The sequence below is a fragment of the Sphaerodactylus townsendi genome, linkage group LG09 (assembly GCF_021028975.2).
Source record: "Sphaerodactylus townsendi isolate TG3544 linkage group LG09, MPM_Stown_v2.3, whole genome shotgun sequence".
Lineage (NCBI taxonomy): Eukaryota > Metazoa > Chordata > Lepidosauria > Squamata > Sphaerodactylidae > Sphaerodactylus > Sphaerodactylus townsendi.
The window spans coordinates 29246508-29267165 of NC_059433.1; the positions used below are offsets into that span (position 1 = coordinate 29246508).

The window sequence follows — 20658 nt, forward strand, 5'->3', positions numbered from 1 at the left end:
GGGGTGGGGGGGGGGGGGGGTGGGGGGGCGGGGTGGGGTGGGGGGGGGGGGGTGGGGGGGGGGGGGTGTGGGGGGGGGGGGGGGTGTGGGGGGAGGGGGGTGGGGGGGGGGGGGGGGGGGGGGGGGGGGGGGGGGGGGGGGGGGGGAGGGGGGGGGGTGGGGGGGGGGGGGGGGGGGGGGGGGGGGGGGGGGGGGGGGGGGGGGGGGGGGGGGGGGGGGGGGGGGTGGGGGGGTGGGGGGGGGGGGGGGGGGGGGGGGGGGGGGGGGGGGGGGGGGGTATGTATGTATGTATGTATGTATGTATGTATGTATGTATGTATGTAGTGGCATAGCGCCAATGGGATGGGGGATGCAATGCCCTGGGTGCCAGCGCAGTGGGAGCATGGCCGGGCCATGGAGGGGGTGCAGCGAGTGTGTTCCGGGATGTTCGGGGGCATGGCGGGGGTGAGCGGCACTGTGGCAGGGACAGTTCCCTCTCACTCCACCCCTGTATGTATGACTCTGTCTGTCTCTGTCTGTCTCTGTCTCTGTCTCTGTCTCTCTCTGTATTTATAACATTTAAGAACATAAGAACATAAGAACAAGCCAGCTGCATCAGACCAAAGTCCATCTAGTCCAGCTCTCTGCTACTCGCAGTGGCCCACCAGGTGCCTTTGGGAGCTCACCTGCAGGATGTGAAAGCAATGGCCTTCTGCGGCTGTTGCTCCTGATCACCTGGTCTGTTAAGGCATTTGCAATCTCAGATCAAGGAGGATCTAGATTGGTAGCCATAAATCGACTTCTCCTCCATAAATCTGTCCAAGCCCCTTTTAAAGCTATCCAGGTTAGTGGCCATCACCACCTCCTGTGGCAGCATATTCCAAACACCAATCACACGTTGCATGAAGAAGTGTTTCCTTTTATTAGTCCTAATTCTTCCCCCCGGCATTTTCAATGAATGCCCCCTGGTTCTAGTATTGTGAGAAAGAGAGAAAATTTTCTCTCTGTCAACATTTTCTACCCCATGCATAATTTTGTAGACTTCAATCATATCCCCCCTCAGCCGCCTCCTCTCCAAACTAAAGAGTCCCAAACGCAGCAGCCTCTCCTCATAGGGAAGGTGCTCCAGTCCCTCAATCATCCTTGTTGCCCTTCTCTGCATTTTTCTATCTCTTCAATATCCTTTTTGAGATGCGGTGACCAGAACTGGGCACAGTACTTCAAGTGCGGTTGCACCAAGTGCGGTCGCATTTATATTACTACCTGTCACCAAGCACTTCAGGAACCGATAATATTAAAACAATTGGAAACAAACATTTAAACAGATACACAATGCACTAAAATTAGAAGCAATCAAGAAACATATTTTGCCCTCTCAAAATAACCAATCAAGAAACATATTTTGCCCCCTCCCATTGATCAGACCCAGGCTGTCTACCCGCTGTGCCCCCCTGCCCAGCCCAGCCTAATCTTCCCACCCTGCCCTCCCACTGAACTCCTCCCCCACTGAACTCCCCCTGCCACTCCCCCCACTGCTGGATAGCCATCCTGGACCACAAAAAAAATCACTCTGTGGGTGGAAATACAGGCAGCTCTTGCCTTTGGCAAGTGACGGAAATCCTGGTGCAGGAAGGAGAGCCTTCCGAGGGCTTCTACACTGCTTTGCTGCAATACGTATGAGGTGTCTGCGGGGAGTGTCTGCCTTGCCAACTCAGGGCCCTTTGCAGAGCATGTGTGAGATCCTCCCCACAGCAGGCATCTTGAGCTCCGCAAGGGCCACATGGAGGCCACTTCCCTGCAGTTCCAGCCTCAGCTGAAGGAAAAAAGGTTTTTTTTGCATGGCATAGTGGTAGAGAGGGAGGGATCAGGGCAGGGGCTGTGTGTGGTGCCTGGGGCTTGCCTCAGTTGCCGTTTTGTGGCAACATGCCACTGATGAATAACATTTGTTTTACGTTCCAGTCAGGGACATAGGTATAGATTTTTTATGGAGTGGGTTTGGGGGTGGGGCCACACCCCCACCCACCCCTAGGGCATGGCCATGCCTCCCCAAGCCCCGCCCCTGGCCTAGTGCTTATAAAAGCAGCTCTCCAAGGTCGGGGATGGCAGACTCCCCTGCCCTGCCCTGCCCTGCCCTGCCCTGCCCTGCCCTGCCCTGCCCCTCCCCTCTGAGCAGAGGCATAGAGGGAAAATGGAGCCCAGTGCAAAATCTGAGTTTTGCTCCCCCCCCCGGGCAGCCGCTGTGATGCTGGAATCCACCCCCAAACAGCATCACTTTCAATGGTGTTTAAACTAAAGAGCCCAAATTCTCCTTTTAAATCCACCTTAAAGGGAGAATCTGGGGTCCCAAGTTAAACAACATTGAAAGTGATGCTTTTTCGGGGTGGAATATCCCCCACCATGAAACAGCATCACTTTCAATGTGGCGTAGTGGGTAAGAGCAGGTGCATTCTAATCTGGAGGAACCGGGTTTGATTCCCTGCTCTGCCGCTTGAGCTGTGGAGGCTTATCTGGGGAATTCAGATTAGCCTGTGCACTCCCACACACGCCAGGTGGGTGACCTTGGACTAATCCAGGGGTAGGGAACCTGCGGCTCGAGAGCCGCATGCGGCTCTTCTTCCCTTGCATTGTGGCTCCACGCCGGCCCCATCCTTGCCCACCCTGCAGGCAGCAGGGCGGGCGCACCAACTGCCCACGGTTGGCTGGGCTGCGCCACGGGCTTCCCCTCTTGCCTGCCCCATTGGAGCGGGGTGGGCGCTTTCCTGGCAGCTGGCGAGGCCGAGCCACCGGCTTCATCCTTGCCCGCCCTGCATGCGCTTCTCAGAATGAGTGGAGTAAAAGGTAAAAAAAACCCCTATATATTTATTTATTTGTTATATTTATATACCGCCCTCCCCGAAGACTCAGGGCCGTTTCCATCAACAATAAAAGTTTAAAACATCGTATATATAATTTATCTAAAATACATAAAATATTAAACTATAGATATATATAGTGTTATCTTTTTTTAAAATGTCAAAAATTATTTGCGACTCCAAGTGTTTTCTTTTCCCGTGGAAAACGGGTCCAAATGGCTCTTTGAGTTTTAAAGGTTCCCTACCCCTGAGTTAGATGATATTCAGCCTAGCTTTAAGGAACCAATCAGATGAGCTGCTATGTTTACCACAGTTGACTGAATGTATAAAGCCATTTGGTCCCCCTCCCTCTTGGTGCTCACACACATGCTATACTCTGTGTCTTGCTATTTCTATTGCAATAAAAATACATGGGCTTAAACGCGACCAGTACAAGGCCACTTCAGAAATGTATTATTGAGGCTATAGCTGTTTTGAATGTTTAATGCAAAAATAATAGACTAGGTCCTTGTATTTGGTACTGATACTGATGCTCTGATGGATGAAAAATTACTGCCATGATCCTCAAGCTGTTAATTTTAACTTGGAGTACATACAATAATATTCTGAGGAGGAGGAGATTAGAATTCCCCACTGGGGAGAAAGGCATGATTACAAAGGAAGTAAATAAATACAAACAATATTTTCCATTTGTGAGCAAAAGGTTAAGACTAGATAACAAATTAGGGCTTTATTCTAGATAACAGCACTTGGAAACCCACAAGTCAGCAATAAGCAGTACAGAAACGGAGAACGTGGTCCGATGTCTCCACCTTTTGAAACCGATTTGCAATATCAAGCCAGATTATTGAATATTATAATATTCTGCACAATGCCTACCACATACGTGTTAAGCAATCTGAGAGCGTCGTCGTGGGGGGAAAATCTTCCAGGCAGGCCAGAGTTGCGACTCTCCAGTAAAACAACACACACACCCCTCTTCTGCAAGCCCTCCACGCTCCTTAGCGTGGGGTGAGGATGCACTTACTTCTTTTTATAGAGGAACTTCCTCAGCAGATTCCTGGAGCCGCAGAGAGGGGCGGAGTAGTGCAGAGCCCGGCATCTAGAGCACCCCGGCAGGAACAGGCCTTCCTCCACGCTGCTGCAAACGCTATTCTGCCGCCGTCGCCACCCTGTAGCAGCAGCTGCCTCCGTTCCATGCGTGACCACCGCTCGGCCTCTGGCCACTGCGGCAAAGGCAGCAGCAGCTGCTACGCCTTGTCGAACGCCCCACATCGGAGCCGAGAACCCGGAACGTTCCAAGTTCTAGATCGTCAGTCGGCCCCGGGTTCGCCCCGGCGAACTTCCGCTCAGTCGCACAGAAGGCGATACACAGCGCTCCTAGCGGGCGCGATAAACATTTCACTCCATAGAGCCATTCAAAGCTACCCGCCAATCTAGAGGCTTTCAGGTCGTGACTTAGAACTGTGCCCTTAAAAACAAAAATCTTGCGGGATGAGAAAGAGCGTCTGAAGTTTGCATGCTCTTTGCGTGCTACTGATTGGTCTTAATAAAAGGTCTTCCGTGGCTTTTTTTGCATTATAAAAGAGTTCTAAAGCATTCAGAACTTTGCATGCTCTTGTTACCGCCAGGAAAATATACAAAATATTTTCCTGAAGTCAGGTTGCCTGGCTACACTGGCTCCATGCCCGGATGCAGAGACTTGTGTGGTTCAGAAGCCTCCATAAGGTTCACAGAGAACTCATATGTATGTTTGTGCCAATGCTATATGGTTTCCCCCTTGTTTATGCCTTTCTAGGATGTAATAAAAGCCCCTTTTATAAGTTGAATGTATGATGTGCCTGCAATTTAGGATGTTAGTTTAGTTAGGTTCTTCAGTTAGTTTAAGGTTTTGTTATTGTTAGATTTAAGAAAGCCATGCCAATAAGTATCTGTAAAGTCTTGCCCATAAGTATAAGTACATGTGTTTATCCTTTAAGGTTTCCCTAACGTTTAAGTTTAGAAATGTTATTTTTGAAATTTGTGTCTGATGGCCAAAGCAGTGGCCAGAAAGGTTTATATTAAGGGACAAGGAAGTTAGTCCTGGAATTCAGTTTGGACCAACACCCAGGTAATCCCATCTTCACCAACAAAAGGGCCTTTTGACTAACAAAGGATGTCACCCTGTTTTGCTATTGGACTGTTTGAAGTTTTACTCTGAGGATCCAGAAGCTCATTGGACTGTTCACATCCTTACTTTCAGGATCCAAGAATTCATTGGATCATTTAAACTTGTCTCTGTCTAACACTCCCAAGGAACCACCTCAGGCAAGAGGGTGCAAGTTTTTCTTCTGGGATTTGATCTCATCAGCATGTGCAAAGGGATTGTTTTCTCCCTTTGGCGTTCTAGGATATTTTCTCTGTATTAGATGGAAGGAGACCGCCCCCTTCTGGTTTTTTGCACTATGGGGGTGGGAGTGCCCTACACCCCCTTTCTGGGTTACTGGGGAAATGTACAAAAGGGCTGATGCACAGCCATGTGGGGGGCCCTTTTTGCTGAGCTGTGCCAAGAAACTACTTGCCAATAAAGAGCCTTCCTGCTTTTGAAGAAATTCTGGCCTCCTGAACCTTTCCTCCTTGCCTTGCTGCCTGGCACGAGCTGAAATCACTTGAAATTACTCCTAGAAATCACTTTATGTTACCAGGGCCGCGGTAAAACTCTTGTAGTACCAGTTGGGTGCAAATTATATTTGCTTGAAACTGTAAATCAGAAAGCCGAGTAACAATGTCTGTTTCGGATTGTAATGTATAATGGTGTCTGTTTTAGATTGTGAGACAACAAGCCAGGGGTCATAGGTCAGGGTTAACAGCTGAGGAATGCTGCCACAGTCTGTCTTTTTAAATCACCCAGCCAGATAAGTTGTCTTTGAAAGCCATAATTGTTGTTTTGTTCTATTCAGAATCAAAATTGATTTGCCTTAAATGGAACAACCAATCATATTAGGCCCAGCTTTCTAGATGGTAAAAGGAATATATAAACTATGTCTTTGTTCTCCCCCCTCCCTTGAGGCACACACTTGGTTATTCTGTGTGTGACTTCCATTTTTTATTGCAATAAAAAACTGCTACACTAGTCTAGTTATTTGTTTATACTCGTTTGTCTAACACTGTTTGCATGCTCCTTGATTCGCCTTAATAAAAGGTATTCTGTGGCTTTTCGGATTTTCCTTTGAGGCAGGATGTCTACCCTACTCGTCTTTCTTCAAGCACTGCTATTTAGTATCCCCAGGACTATCCTATCATGATTATTCAGAAGTAAATTTCAGAGTTGAGGGGAGCCAATTCTCCATCTAAAAAGTTTTCAGCATGGACCAAAATTGTAGATATCTGTGCTTGGAAATCTGCCCCTCTGACCGCAAATGTGTTTTACTTCTGGATATATGTTATTACTCTTTATATGAGTATTGGCCCTCACTCAGATAAATCCCATGTTTTGTAGAGAACGGCAGAAACCACCAAACTTGTCCCATTACAGCGATGGCAAAAGCTATCCTGTGCCTTCTATGTAACTCGTAAAAACTAAAGTGAGTACAGAAGGCCAATCTGTCAATTACACTACATACACATTTGGGAAGATTCATAATCTCACTCTTGCAGTTGGTTAGGAGCTAGGAACAGATCCCAAAATGTTGGTAGTGTGGAATAGTTTCTAGCCACCTGAAAAGAAAGACCTAACTCCATTAATCTCTCCCAAATCTGTTATTCAGAGCTGACAAGAATGCTAAATCTACAACCGGTTTTCCCCCAGAGTCTGACCAATTTTCAGTATTTTCTATGGAAGAGATAACTCTCACCTCCGGATGCAAACCTTTGCTGTCTATCTTTTCATAAAACAATAAGGGGTATATTTGGCCTTTGGTGTCTGAAAATTTGTGAAGGCAGAAATAGTGTGCACATTTACTTGGCTGTATGTTCATTTTATTTATTTAAAAAATTCTACCATGCACACTGGCCCTCCAAAAAATTACTCTCCATAGGTGCTAAGCACATGCCTTACATTTATACATACCATGAGGAACATACCTGCACAAATATCTTCATGGGAATATTACAGATTTGCATTGATAATAATCAACTCTATGAAACTGGCATTGGCATTTAAAGAAAAATATTATGTTCTGTTTTGCAAAGGACTTACATTTTGAAGGATACAAACACAAAAAAGTACACCAGATATTTTATTTGACACACCAGAGGACTGCAAATATAGATTCCAGTTTACAATGAAACCAAAGATCAAAGATAACCTTTTCCAATTAGTACTGTGAGACAAGACACAGAATTACATAGGACTAGATCCCATCAAAATGATTTTTATGCCCCCCACAAGGGTGGGCTGGTGAGAACCTCCCCCTTCTGTGGCAGCTCTCCAACACTCCACCTAATATTGCAGTAGAGCTGCTGTGAGGGGCAGGGGGGAGGTAGGTGTCATAGTTCCATGCACAGAATTTCCATGGAGCTGCTGTTTTACCAGCAAGACATGGAGAACCTTTTATCCATGCACTTCATTAGGGATTGGAAGACCGTTCACTCCATCCAAGATGCTTTCCACCATGCTGATCATCATACAGCGGCGAGATTTCACAGTTGCACTTCCAATGTGAGGTGTTATTATGACATTCTTTAACTGTAGCAAAGGATGGTCTCTGGAGGAAACAACACCAATGTATATAACATTTTAGCGGACTCTTTCACTTTGTAAAGTCTACAAAACTTACAAAAATGAAATGAGATTAATATAGGTTTTTATGACTGGTGGTTTCAAAGTTGTGTTAGGGACTGGGAAAAGAGTGTACAGGACTACTTTAGCCAAAGCCATTATGAACTTTATCTCCTTATGTTTGCCTCAAGATATTTTGTACCCCCACAAAATCTGAGAACTTGTTTCTGGGATCCTTTTGAAATGCCAGTGGCGAGACAGGAAGTTGTGCATTCTCCCCATGCGCTCTTCTTCACTGGCACTTCTACAAATGTCACTCTTCCAAAGAACTAATTGGGTTGTTTGTGCAGTCGGACTAGCCTTGTATGGACCAACTGCAGTAACACATACTCTGGAGAGATCGCTACTGCAATCATACTAGTAAAAAAAAACCTAAATGAGCAGTGCAGATGTGACCAATACTTATGCATGTATCACACCTATGGTCAGATCCAAGTTTTAAAATGAGTTTTGGAATACTTGTATCCCAGTGTGTGATGTGAGCGGGATGATGGAAAGTCACATATTATTATTTATTTTATATTTATTATTTGGATTTATTAACCGCTCCACCCCCGTAGGGCTCTGCTTTTATTTCTGCCCCACTTACATTCTGACCTTGCTTAAGGAGTTCAGAGCAATGTTTGTGAGAATGGAACTACATCAGGCACCAGCAGGAAATTCCGTGCACATGCAGAAGGTACAAATAATATTCACTACTGTCAAGGAAGCAACATATGAATTGGATTTAAACATAAGTAGCCCATATGCTTACTTATTAAATCGCCATAGCCAAAATTAACTCTAGGAATGAATATACATTTTGTTGTTTTGCAGCAAATGATAAGTTAACCTACTAACCCTGACCCATAGTGTTTTATTTTTGTTAATAGCACTAGTGATGAGATGCAATTTCTTTTGGTAGGAGGGGCCTTTTTTGCCAATTTCCCCATCTACTGGAATGATTCATGTTAAGTCTCCATGATGTCTGTTAGGATCCCCCAGATTCCCTGGAGCAAAATGGGGGGCCGGGCTCAGTGAAGTGCTCTGGGAGGGGGGATGCAGGAAAGTCCTATTCCACAAGCATCACTTTGCATGCAGTACTTCAAATCCATCTGATAACACATAATTCTAAATGAATCATATTTGGGATAGATTATACCTCAACCAGGGTAATTTGAGCCAAAAATACACATGGAAATACTGACTCTGAATGCTGGTTAAGCATTTCACGTTTGATCATTTTTACCTTGGCAGTGGTTCGGGATAGGTCACATCCAAAGCGGCAGCCTTAATAACTTTATTTTGGAGTGCTTTCACAAGGGCATCTTGATCAACCACCTGACCTAAATCAAAAGCAGAATAAGTTTGTTGAATCATAGCATTGGCCATTTCCCCACTTTTAAAATGACGTTCAACCTGTCTGGTCCAGGACCTTTTTAGCGCGAGGGTCGTGTTCCCTGGGCTTCCCGACTGCCCCGTGCCCTGCGCAGGGTCATCAACAGGCGCCATTTTGAGCAGCGCCCGAATGACCCGCACTGAGGGGGCGCAAGAGCAGCAGAGTCGGGGCGGCTGCGTTGTAGCCGCCCCTGTAGTGGGAAGTGCAGTTGGACCCCGCGCTACTTGGCGAGAGTAGCGCACAGCAAACAGTGAGTGGGGAAAGGGCCATTGACTTTAATGATTAACAGCACGTTAGATAATACAGATTTTAAAATTCCAACAGATGAGATTTTCTCCAGCCAGAACATGAATTTAATATTTATAGCCTAATCAAGAGTGTTTTTCTGTATGACAGCTCTCTTTACAATTGCACTGTAAAAATACCATCCTAAGAACGCTTTTCTGGGATTACGCCCCAGTGAATAGACTTGAATAGGATTCTGAATAGGCTTGCTGATGAGTACTCTCTATGGGGCAGAGGTGTTTCAGTCTTCACATTTCCAAAAACTATTTTACAGAAAAATTATTCGTTATCACCAGAAATTATTTTCAAACCTCATCACAGTTTATTTTGATTTGATTTTATATGTCGATTTATAACCTGTCCTTACCCAGGGCTCAGGGCGGTGAACAACAATAATAACAATATAAAAACAGAATAAGCATAAAACATTGCAGCATAAAAACAACATTAAAGCATTAACAATAAATTAATAGTAGATGAAGAAAATCTCCTTATGATAAGAAACAAGACATTTTTACTATACCTCTGCAGATGTTGATAAGTATAGCAGAGGATTTCATGAGCTTTAATTCCTTTTCCCCAATCAAGCTGCGTGTTTGGGATGTGAGAGCCACACAGAGAATCACAAAGTCAGCCTGCTGGAGTAAGTCTTCCATCTGTTGACAATAAACAGCCCCAACTGCCTGTTCTTCATCCACAGCTCTGTAGGAAAACAAAATACAGCTCTAATCAGCCAATTAGTGAGTTAACTGGTGTACTGAAACGTTATTTTTTAACACAGTTATACTGAGAATCTATTTTTGAAAACATTTTGTAGTATGTCTATATAAACATGACCTGACCTGAATATTCAACATATCCAGAAACGTTACAAGGAAGTGCCCGGATCCCAAATGTTATGCCAACTACAGATTTTAGAAATTGAAACAGACCATTGGCTCATGGAATATGGATTACATCTGAACATTCCAAAAACTGAATACCTCGAATGTGGCTCCCAAACAGATGGAACAATCAAAATCACCAGCCAGAAATTAAACAAGGTCACTGAATTCAAGTGCCTTGGATCACTGGTTTCAGCTAATGGAAATACATTGACAGATGCCCGGTCACGAGTCAGTACTGTGTGGCTTAGATGGCGGCAAACCACTGGCATCTTGTGTGACAAGAAAATGCCTGAGCACCTCAAGGCCAAAATCTACAAAACAGTTGTTTGCCCAGTAGCATTGTACGGAGCTAAATTTTTACCTACGGTTCCTATTATGGTACAGCAACAAGAAAACATGAACAAGTCCTTCATGTCATGGAAATGAGGATGCTTTGATGGATGCTAGTACCAATTCTCCAGTACATGAGGCAGGCTTGGCTAAGGTGGTATGGCCATGTCATGCGCCGAGAGGAAATATCTGTAGCAAAGACAGTCCTGAACCTCGAACCTGGTGGATGCCACCCACGTGGCAGACCCAAAAAACGATGGATGGACACAATCAATGAAGACCTGCAGGCAAAGAACCTTACCCCAGAAGAAACTCAAAATCGTGACCTTTGGAAGAGACAGTTACAAAACTGACCCTGTAAATGCAGGAAACCAGTTTGGAAAGAAGAAGAAACAGACCATTGGTTCACTGTGGAGGTTAAAACAGTGCAAACGAAATGTGGAACGAGAATATTCTTTGCGTTATGTTGCTCTCACTGCATTATTTTCTACTTATACAATGCTATTTTCTGCATTGTGTAAACATATCATGTCTAACATGTATCCTTTGTTTCAAATTTCTGTAATCCCAGTCCCATTATCTTGCTTATTAGATATCTCACTCTACTGGTTACACTGTGTAATCTCCCTTGAGCCTCAGTGAGAAAGGCAGACTGTAACTGATGCAAATAAATAACTTAAATATAGATTTGAAGCATACATTCCAGGCAGGAAAAATAATTCCATCATAATGCAACTATGTTAATCTGGATGCTACATATATGAGCAGTTATTGAGGCTAACGCAGGAGTATAAGCTGCGAGTACAAACTGGTTTTGCAATTACAATCTGATCAGATAAATTTTTACCTACGGTTCCTATTATGGTACAGAATTTTCATTTCAAAAGCTTTGGCTCTCTGGGCTACCTTATACCCAATATGTCCCATTCCAATGATACCCAGAGTTGCACCACTGACGTCCTCTCCCAACCAGTCAGCTTTAAAATATTTGGTCTCAGGAGAAACTGCAATCTGATAACCTGGAAAATAAAGTATACAAAAGTGAGAAACAGTTAGTGGTGTTTTCAGAGATCAGCTGATGTTCCAAAGGTCTATTCTGCCACCCACACCCCTAAGAAAATCAGTGTGTGTGGGGGTGGGTGGGGAGGGGGAAGAATTGCTTTGTTTTTAATGGTAGTGATCAGCATTCCTATCCATGGCTGAATTTCTATCCATGGCTGATTCCATCCATGGCTGAATTTCTAAAATCAAGGTGCAATGGCCCAAATCTGCCTAGAAGGCACATGTTCCCAGATTCAAAGGCAGCATAGCGTGGTGGCTAAGAGCAGTGGACTCTAATCTGGAGAACCGGCTTTGATTCGCAAGTCCTCCACGAGTGGCGGATTCTTATCTGGTGATTTGTTTTACCGCTTCTATACATGAAACCTGCTGGGAGACTTTGGGCTAGTCACAGTTCTTTGCAACTCTCTCAGGCCCACCTACTTCGTGAGGTGTCTGTTGTGGGGAGAGGAAGGGAAAGGAGTTTGTAAGCTTCCTTGGGTCTTTTTACAGGAGGAAAAGGCGGGGTATATATCCAAACTCTTCTTCTTTCTCTTATCCTCAAGATATGTGGAGACTTTCTGCAGTTACTCAGTGATCAAGGAAAGATACTCAGCAGGTACTCAAAGGCACTCTGTTACTTCACCTGTTCCAGAGCTAGAGAATAGCACTAAACAATATCAAAGGCTGTGTCCTGGCTCAAATTAGACCATGATAGAATACATTCTAAATACATCTGGCATTTCCTGTCAGCAGTTTGTGTGTTTATGTTGAGACAGCTCTCCCGCACCCACCCCCATCCCATCATCATTTTTTTAGGATGGAAACAATTGTGAGGACTGCATTTTATTGCGTATGTGAAATGCTGTTAAGTCACAGCTAACTTAGAGTAACCCAGCAGGGTTTTCAACACAAGAAACTAACACAGAACTATCAATCAGTAAATTCCACAAAATCTTATGATCTGAGACTCCAGTTTAAAGGCAGATAATCACATTGTTTCACTGCTCCTGTAATTAAAAACTCTGTGCATTAAGAAAACACACATTAAGCTAGATCTTTTCCCTCTGCTATGGTATCTTTATATATGCACAGAGGCTTTAAAAAACATAGGAAAGCAAAGATGCATTTATTTCTCTGTAGTCTGAAACAGTACAGACAGTGAATGGCTGCCTTGTGATCCCCCCCCCCCCCCCGAATACAGAGGCTATCTTTACACCTTGTTCCAAAGTATAGTAAGTTAAGGATATACCAGTTTCTGTGCTCTGGGTTTGAGCCAATCAGGTTTTCTCCTCATGGCTATACTGAGGGGCATCGTGGGACAGGCATGGACAAAAGCCATGTGGCATGGGAGTTGTAGTAAGAAGGGAAACTAACTGAGACTGAGTGAAAAGGCTGACTGGATCCAACCTACTGTCACAGAACAGAATACTGTACTCTTGAAACTTATTAGTACTGGAATTGCATATCAGCTTGGTGGCTAGAATTCAATATTTTGAAATCAAGGTGTTGGTCAATTTACTTCCATTAGGTGAAAGTTTTCACACCTTTCAGTCAACACCTGTGCTGATACATCTTCACTCCTACAAACATTGGGCTATTGCAGGGGTGTCCAACTCTAGCGCTTCAGATGTTCATGGACTACAATTCCCATCAACCCCTGATGGCATGGCCAATTGGGGCTAATGGGAATTGTAGTCCATGAACATCTGAAGGGCCAGAGTTGGACACTCCTGGGCTATTGCAACACAGTAAATGGAATCTGCGCTGTAATTGGGATAATGCAAGACGCAGCAAAAACAAAACACAGAAGAAATAAGGGCAGTGGTTTGATCCACCTGAAGCTTTGGGATTTGTGTGTCCATGGGCCTCTATGACTGCTTTCTTTTTCTAGGCTAGGTTATGAGGTAGTTATAGAACTTGAGGATGAGAAAGTTTCCCCCCCAAAATAGGTGTTTTTGAAGACTAGGAGATGTTGTAGACCTGATTTCAGATATTTCCTTATCTGACTGTTGTGTGATTCTTTTCTAAAACCACAGTATTACTTCAGGTATTATCCCCCTGAAGTAAACTTTCCAACCTCCCTCCTTCTGCTCAAAATGTCCCCCTCAAATACTGCTGCTGGGTGCCAGGGACTTCCATGAACAGAATAGGGGGAGAGATGTGGGGCTACAGTGAGAAGAGAGAGGTGAGAAAGCCACACTCTACTGGTAGAAATCATTTCATCTGTGGAAGCGCTGCCTTGGGCCCAAGCTGTGAAGCTATAATGTATTCCGAAAGGGAAGATGAACTCTGTTGTACCTTCCACAAGCCTCCTGGCCGATGCCAATAGTAAAGCTATCCCAAGGTCTGCTGTAGGATTGACAACTGCAAATGGCGTGTTCGCTACCTTCACTCCGAAGCTGGAGATCAGTTTCAAATCCAAATGATCCACTCCAACACCAGAGTTTGCAATCACCTTTAAGTTAGGCAAACTCTGCAGGAGCTCCCTGGTAGCCGCTGGTTTTTTAAACCACAAATAAATTGCTTCAATTTTTTGACTGAGTTCTTGCTGGTTTTCCAGAAATTCCTGCATGGTGATAAGCTTAAGGTGTTGCTCCAGGAACTCGACATGGTCTTCATAAACTCCATCAATGCCTCCTATAGCACTGATTAGTGTATATGGACGACAATTTTGCTTTGCCATGGTCTATAAAACATAAAACAACACCCCAAATTGTAAAGTTCAGTTTACTAATGTGAAATATTACTTTTTTCCATGAAGAATTATATTTTATCATACAGTCTTGGGAACATAATTTTATAAAAAAGAAAAGAACATTATTAAACAGTTTTAGGGAACAATTTTAAGTCATTTCCTTTAAGTCTTCTTATGTCTTTTCCTTTGAACCATTTTTCTGTTTTAAAAAGGCCATCATAAGCTGCTTTGTTGACTTTGTTGGAGATGATGAGCCCTTCTATTCCTAGCATGAGGTTTTCAATTTAGCTGTCCGCCCTGCAGAGGCAGTCATTTCAAGTTGGTTACCACCTGCCAACCACAACACTTACTAGGCAATGGCCTTGCACATTTCCCTGGAATATGGGGTGGGTACCACATTAGGCAACATTGCTCAAAACAACCGCATGGGACTATTGAGGCACTCACTAGCACTACAAGCAAATCCTTTCCATTCTTCTTTTCTTACTGTTCCCATCATCTCAAGTGAGTGCATGAACAATACTAAAAAAAAATTATGCAGAATAACAACTGATGAAAGCCCTATATTGCCTTAAAGGTTTATGAAACATCTGTTTTGGTGACCTCGCCATATTTCTTCAATGGCAGCCGAAATTCTAGCAACCCTGTAAGTAACCCATCCATCTTTGCTTCCCAGTAGCCTAGTAGCCACAGCAGTTAAAGAGGTTAAAATGTTACTAATTAGAGGGAAAATCAGCTCTTGTCTTAAGAAAAATAAGTTAATAACCATCAGTCAGAAAGATTCCCAGTACAAGCTACAGTACAAAATTAAATGCTCTAAAAAGTTTATATAGCACTTTTTTAACCCACTGTTTCTGCAAGCGATTATATTGTTCCAGTGACAGTTCCAGGTTGTCTTGGGTGATACTTGTATGGGGTTGGGAGCAAAAAGGCAGAATAATTCGGGCAAAGATCCGATGATAAAGTTATGTCTGCTATGACTTTTTTGTGGTAGGTAACAAGAAGAGTTGCAAAACAACAGGTAGGTGACACGTAACATGGAAATTAAGTTCCCTAGATTTGACATAAATATGGCAAGAGTACACTTGACAAACCTGAAAGTTAGCAGAGTAGAGTTGCAATCCTATTTACATGTACCTGGCAGCACGCAGTACATGTACCTGGCAGTATGCCCCATTCAACTCACTGAGGCTTGTTTCTGAGTGAATTCTGAGTGAATTCTGGGTGCTTCTGAGTGAATATGAAATACAGGGTATAGCTCCCCCTACTTCAAACTACTCTATAGATAATGTTGATACTTGATGAAAGGCCAACCATTTTTTACATATTTACTGAGTTAATTTATAACCCACCTTTCTTGCAGAGACTAAAGATCATATTAATTCATACTTCTGATAGAAAAGCTACGAGGGCAAACACTTGGCAAACTGTTACCAAATGACAGTAAGTCAGCTATCACTCTAATGCAGAGTTATTGCTCATTCTCCATGAACTCTGATTTTCCTGAATCCTGGCAAGGGTTTTAGTTCTGGCAAACTCTAGGCTTTGTTGAGTTTTCCAGGTTGTCTTGGGAGATATTTGTATGGGGTTGGGAGCAAAAAGGCAGAATAAATTATGTCACAGTTCAGTCAATGACTGCAGTCCAATGCATACTTGGATAGTGGAAGCCACATGGAACTCAGTCAGACTTTTTAGTAAACATACATTGGATTAGGCTGCACATAAGACAGGAGTGCACTGTTCAGATTGTATGCAAGACAGGATGGGTGTTGTGAGTTTAGCCAGCCTAGGCACTCAGCAAACTCCACAAATACCTGACCCCTCTCTTGCTCTGCCAGGTTGCAGCTTTTAGTAGTACGCATGTATTTCATGTATATGCTAAACATATCAACAATAAATACACAGCTACCCAAAAAGAAGAAAATCAGATCTCTAAGTTGTTGTGAAAATATCAAATGCAGCAAGTTCCACAGTATAGCATTGAATAAAAGCAGCATAGAAAACAACCCGGTAGTCTCCTTTAAATCCTCTCCAATTTGGCAAGTCTTCCTACTCACTATTAAAGACCATTAAAGAAAAAATAAAAAGGATTTAGAGGGAAAATATAAAAGCTAGGAAGGTTGAAGAAGACATTTAACATAGCTTGAAGGAACTGGATATATCATAGAATCTACAACAAACATAAAGACACATTTCAACCACGGGAAAGAAATTAGAAAGAAGGGTGCTAATCGCCTTGAGCGGAGACTGCAAGAGAATGATCAGGTTAAAAGGAAAGGAATCTTCAAACTGAATCAGCAATAAACGAGAAGCTGATTTTTAACATGCCTGGTTCGGGTTTGGGGTAAGACACAGGATTTATTATCTCCTTCAAAAGCTTTCCTCCAAGCTTTTATTCTCAGCCTCGTATGGGGACAGATAGTACTACTATTTAGCCTTTCCAACCTTCCTAGTTGAAATCCTATTGGCTACAACTAGTCTGTCGTTTGTGCAAATACCGGGGAGGGGGGAAAGGCTGCAATTCCCAACATTTTCTAGAGTGGAAATCCCACTAAATTAAAACTGCTCAGAATCGCAGATTTTTCCTCGATTGTTGGGCTAGTAAAGCAACGGCCGAAGAGTCAATCCGGGCGACAAAGAGAAGCACTCCTCAGGAGAGGGACCCAGCATGCAGTTTGCAGAAGGGGCGCGACGCCGCCGTCCTTTCTCCCTCCCCCTCCAAAAAATAAAATTACCTTCTCCACTGGAATCGTTTCAGGCGCCGTCAGAAGCGGAGTTTGCAGTCGGCCCGTTTCAACCCCGATTCGTGTTTGGAGCTCAGAGATGGGAAGTTAAATACAGATTTAATCTTGGTCATTCTGCGGTTACCGGAAGGCGTTACTCGAGGAGAACTTTGTTCCTTAATGCTGAAGCCAAAGGGGCGAAACGGGTCACCTTGCAACTTGCATGGGGGAAGACGATCGGAAACGCTGATTATTCTTAAGGAGGAGGCTGAAATTGGTGCATCTTCCTGTTTCATTCCTATGTCCTTATCCTGCGGCGTAGCCGCAAAGATAGATGATGCAAAAAGTTCTGCATCCCCAAAAGAGCACCCCAAGCCATCAGAGGGCCTTTCCCCACTTACCTTAAGCCCCGCACAAGTGGCATGGGGTCCCCCGGCACTCCCCACGAGAGGGGCGGCGACAGCGCAGCCGCCCGACGCTGCTGCTGTTGCAGGCCCCCTCAGCACACAGCATCCCTGGCGCTCTTGCAAAGTGCACCTCTTGATGACCCCGCACAGGAGTCGCGGGGAGTGCGATGCAGGGCTGCTCAGGGCGCATATACGGGCTGAGAGCATGGCCTTTGCGCAGCACTCAGGGGGGGGGGATCATGCTGAGTGGGGAAATGCCCAGAATTGCCAGGGGTGTGTGTGTGTGTGGGGGGGGGGGGTGAGAACAGGGAGGTCTGCCCACCTTTGGAGTCCATACATTTGGGTAGATCATGTCATGTGATGTGTTTTCATATCATGTTTGGGTTGGGGTTAAGTGGTGTGAGGAGACCACAAACGTTGGTAGGGGGTACATCATGCTCTGGTCAGTACTGCTGTCAACAGGTGACTTCAGCAGAGGGGAAACTGATAGAGCGATTCCTATGCAGAAACTCAGGATGGAGTGACTCTGCATAGGTTAGTACTGAAAGGCAATGGTTGGAAAAAAAGAAGAGAGTTTCATGTGAGAGAGATTCTTGAATTTTCAGAGCCTAAGAATCCTGTTTATCCAAAGTCTGTGTCTGCTGCTTTCTGATAAACAGTATGAGGTGTTTAAGCAGAGCTTCTACGGTAGATGAAGGAAGGTTTGCTACCCATTTGTGCTTTTTATTAATTAAATATTGAGAGCAGCGTTCTTAATATGCTGATGACACCCAGTTGTATCTGATGATGACTGGTCAGCCGGATGCTGTGATGGAATGGATGAAGGAGAGCTGGCTGGAATTAAACCCATCAAAGACAGAGGTCCTGTGGCTGAGCTGAAGAGGGCAGGCAGGAGAGTTCAGTTGGTGAGTCTTGACAGGGTGCAACTGGCAGCCTATCTGTCCCAAACTGACTTAGTCGCAGTGATCCATGCCACAGATACGTCTAGACTGGATTACTGTAATTCACTTTACTCAGGGCTACCCTTGGGCATGCTCTGGAAACTGGTCCAGAATATAGCAGCAAGGGTTCTTATTGGATCCTCGTGGTGAGCATACATTCAGTCTGCCAGCTGCATTGACTCCAGGAGGACCTCTGGGTCACGTTCAAGGTTTTCATACTAACGTACAAAGCCTAAATGGTCTGAGGCCTGCATACTTACAGGACAGTCTCATTACATCCCCTAAAGCCACTGGCGAAGCTACCAGGGGACAGGGGGGGTGCTGCACACCAGGTACATGGTTTTGAGTCACGTGGGGGGCAGAAAATTCCCCCAGACCCCTCCCCCCTTCCCCTCACTTGTGGCCTCCCACTTGGCGCCCCCCCCCCTGGGGGTGGTGGGGGGGGGGGTGGGGTGGTGGGCGGGGGTGGGGGCGGTGGGGGGGGGGGGTGGGGGGGGGGGGGGGGGGGGGGGAGGGGGGTTGGGGGGGGGGGTGGAGGGGGGGGGGGGAGTGGGGTGGGGGGGGGGGGGGGTGGCGGGGGGGGGGGGTGGGGGGGGGGGGGGGGGGGGGGGAGTGTGGGGGGGGGGGGGGGTGGGGGGGGGGGGGGGTGGGGGGGGGGTGGTGGGGGGGGGGGGGGGGGTGGGGGGGGGGGGGGTTGGGGGGGGGGGGTGGTGGGGGGGGGGGGGGGTGGGGGGGGGGGAGGGGGGGTGGGGGGGCGGGGGGGGGGGGGCGTGAGCGGGGGGGGGGGGGGGGGGGGGGGGGGGGGGGGGGGCTGGGGGGGGGGGGGGGGGGGGGGGGGAACTGTGGAGGTCCGGGGGTGGGGGGAGCATCGTAGTGTGGCCCCTTGTGGCATCTTTCAGTCACTTTAAAATGGAATTGTTGTCCTCGTGGTGGCCCATGAGGATACATCTTATCTATGAGTCATGCAGACTGCATGATATCAAGTTGCCCGGTGGTTTCCACCAAGCCCAGCCACAGTGTATCCTCCCTCAAAGGTCAAAACAGTCCTGGAAAGACCCCTTCCCCTCCATCTGCTTTTTACTGACCAAAGCAAAGGTCTGAATGCTGACAATCTTGTTGTGATTATCTAGGCCACCCAACTATCGCCACTGAGAAGACATTTATTTCAGAAAACTGCTGGTACTGCTTCTATCATTTGAGGAGGTTTTTAAAAATCTTTTTTAACTTCAGATTTTTCTGGGGCTTTTTTTCAGATTTGCAGAAATATCTGTCTTCTCTGTCCATGGTTCCAGTCCCTGGATTTAAGTATCCGCACATTTCGCCTTGTTGAGAATCAGATATGTCGATGGTTATCAGTTTCGTTTCCTTAGCAATACACCACAGTGAAAATGGCCATTAAAAATATACAAATGTGCCTTTGAAACCTCAGTTAATTGAAATTTGCTCCCGCTAGTCAAATTAAAGTTGGAATATTCTTCTAACACTAGGGTTCTTGGAGGTCCCAAGAGTGCTCCATGTGAGTCCCTGAAGCACCAGGCTATGGGAATGGTTGCCTGTCAAGTATGGAATGGCATTGCCCTTCTCCTCTGTGATCCTGGTTGTGTCTGGAAAAGAATAGGCACTGTTGCTGTGTGGTGCCACACAACACTCAAAGCCACCCATATGGTAAAACACTGAGACAGGAAGGGGGAGGAAGTATGGATGCTGCTTTCTAGGGGCCCTTTCTGCACAATCCAAACAAAACCTTTTCAGGAAGGAAATAAAATGATGGAATTCTGCAACATTTTTTTGCCTGAAACATTTTACTGCCAGTCTCAAAGCGGTTTATTTGCATGCTGTTCCCTGGCAATTCTTTTTTTCTGAAAATGTTTTGAAAATGTTTTCACTTTCTATGCAGTCTCTTTAAGACATTTCCCACACCTCCCAGATTTTCTTCGGTGCCATTTTCTAAGCTTGCGCTGGCCCTCTTGCTATATTTCTGTTCGGTCTGTTTTTTTATTTCAGGGGGTTGTTTCTTTGAAGCGATGAAGACACAACCCCTAGAGAATCAGGGGTTGAAGCCTTAAAACATCGGATCCATGGGGTTAAAAACAACACAGAATGACCACAAAATGGCAGCCAGGAATACTTTTGAATGGGCAAGTGTGAACAAATGGAGGAAAATTGAAAACGTTTTGCAGATGCTTTCAACAACTTATGAAGAATGGGCCAAAAAAGTCTCTCAGCAGCCAGTAAAACATTTCCTGATTAAACAGGCTGGAGAGGATCACACAGACCACTGCTGTGTAGACAGGCAAGATATCCTGGCTGAGGGGAAGTGTAAATTCATGGTTTCATCTGTCTCCTGCTGTTGCCTGTCCACCCATTGTACTGAGGGCTCT

General features: G+C 45.5%; 1 protein-coding gene across 2 annotated transcripts; it reads right to left on the minus strand.

The window, feature by feature from the left end:
* Positions 1-7030: 7030 nt before the first annotated feature.
* On the minus strand, positions 7031-17391 carry LOC125438700 (probable 2-ketogluconate reductase). Of its 2 annotated transcripts, none has more exons than XM_048507141.1 (6): positions 16942-17391; positions 13810-14197; positions 11318-11489; positions 9777-9955; positions 8819-8915; positions 7031-7516 (listed from the first exon to the last, which is right to left on the minus strand). In XM_048507141.1, the coding sequence occupies exons 2-6, from the start codon at positions 14192-14194 to the stop codon at positions 7363-7365; spliced, it is 987 nt and encodes a 328-aa protein (XP_048363098.1). In that variant the 5' UTR covers positions 14195-14197; positions 16942-17391; the 3' UTR covers positions 7031-7362. The 2 variants fall into 2 exon arrangements, with proteins under 2 accessions (XP_048363098.1, XP_048363100.1); XM_048507143.1 differs by having other exon boundaries at positions 17331-17388.
* Positions 17392-20658: the final 3267 nt, after the last annotated feature.

What these genes read in the sequence shown, in the direction of transcription:
- LOC125438700 (XM_048507141.1), bottom strand. Translation starts at nt 14,194, where the DNA reads ATGGCAAAGCAAAATTGTCGTCCATATACACTAATCAGTGCTATAGGA. An exon ending in GGCCAGGAGGCTTGTGGAAG is followed by an intron (nt 11,490 to 13,809) that starts GTACAACAGAGT and finishes TTTATTTTCCAG; the next exon opens with GTTATCAGATTGCAGTTTCT. An exon ending in TACCATAATAGGAACCGTAG is followed by an intron (nt 9,956 to 11,317) that starts GTAAAAATTTAT and finishes GTTTTCCTACAG; the next exon opens with AGCTGTGGATGAAGAACAGG.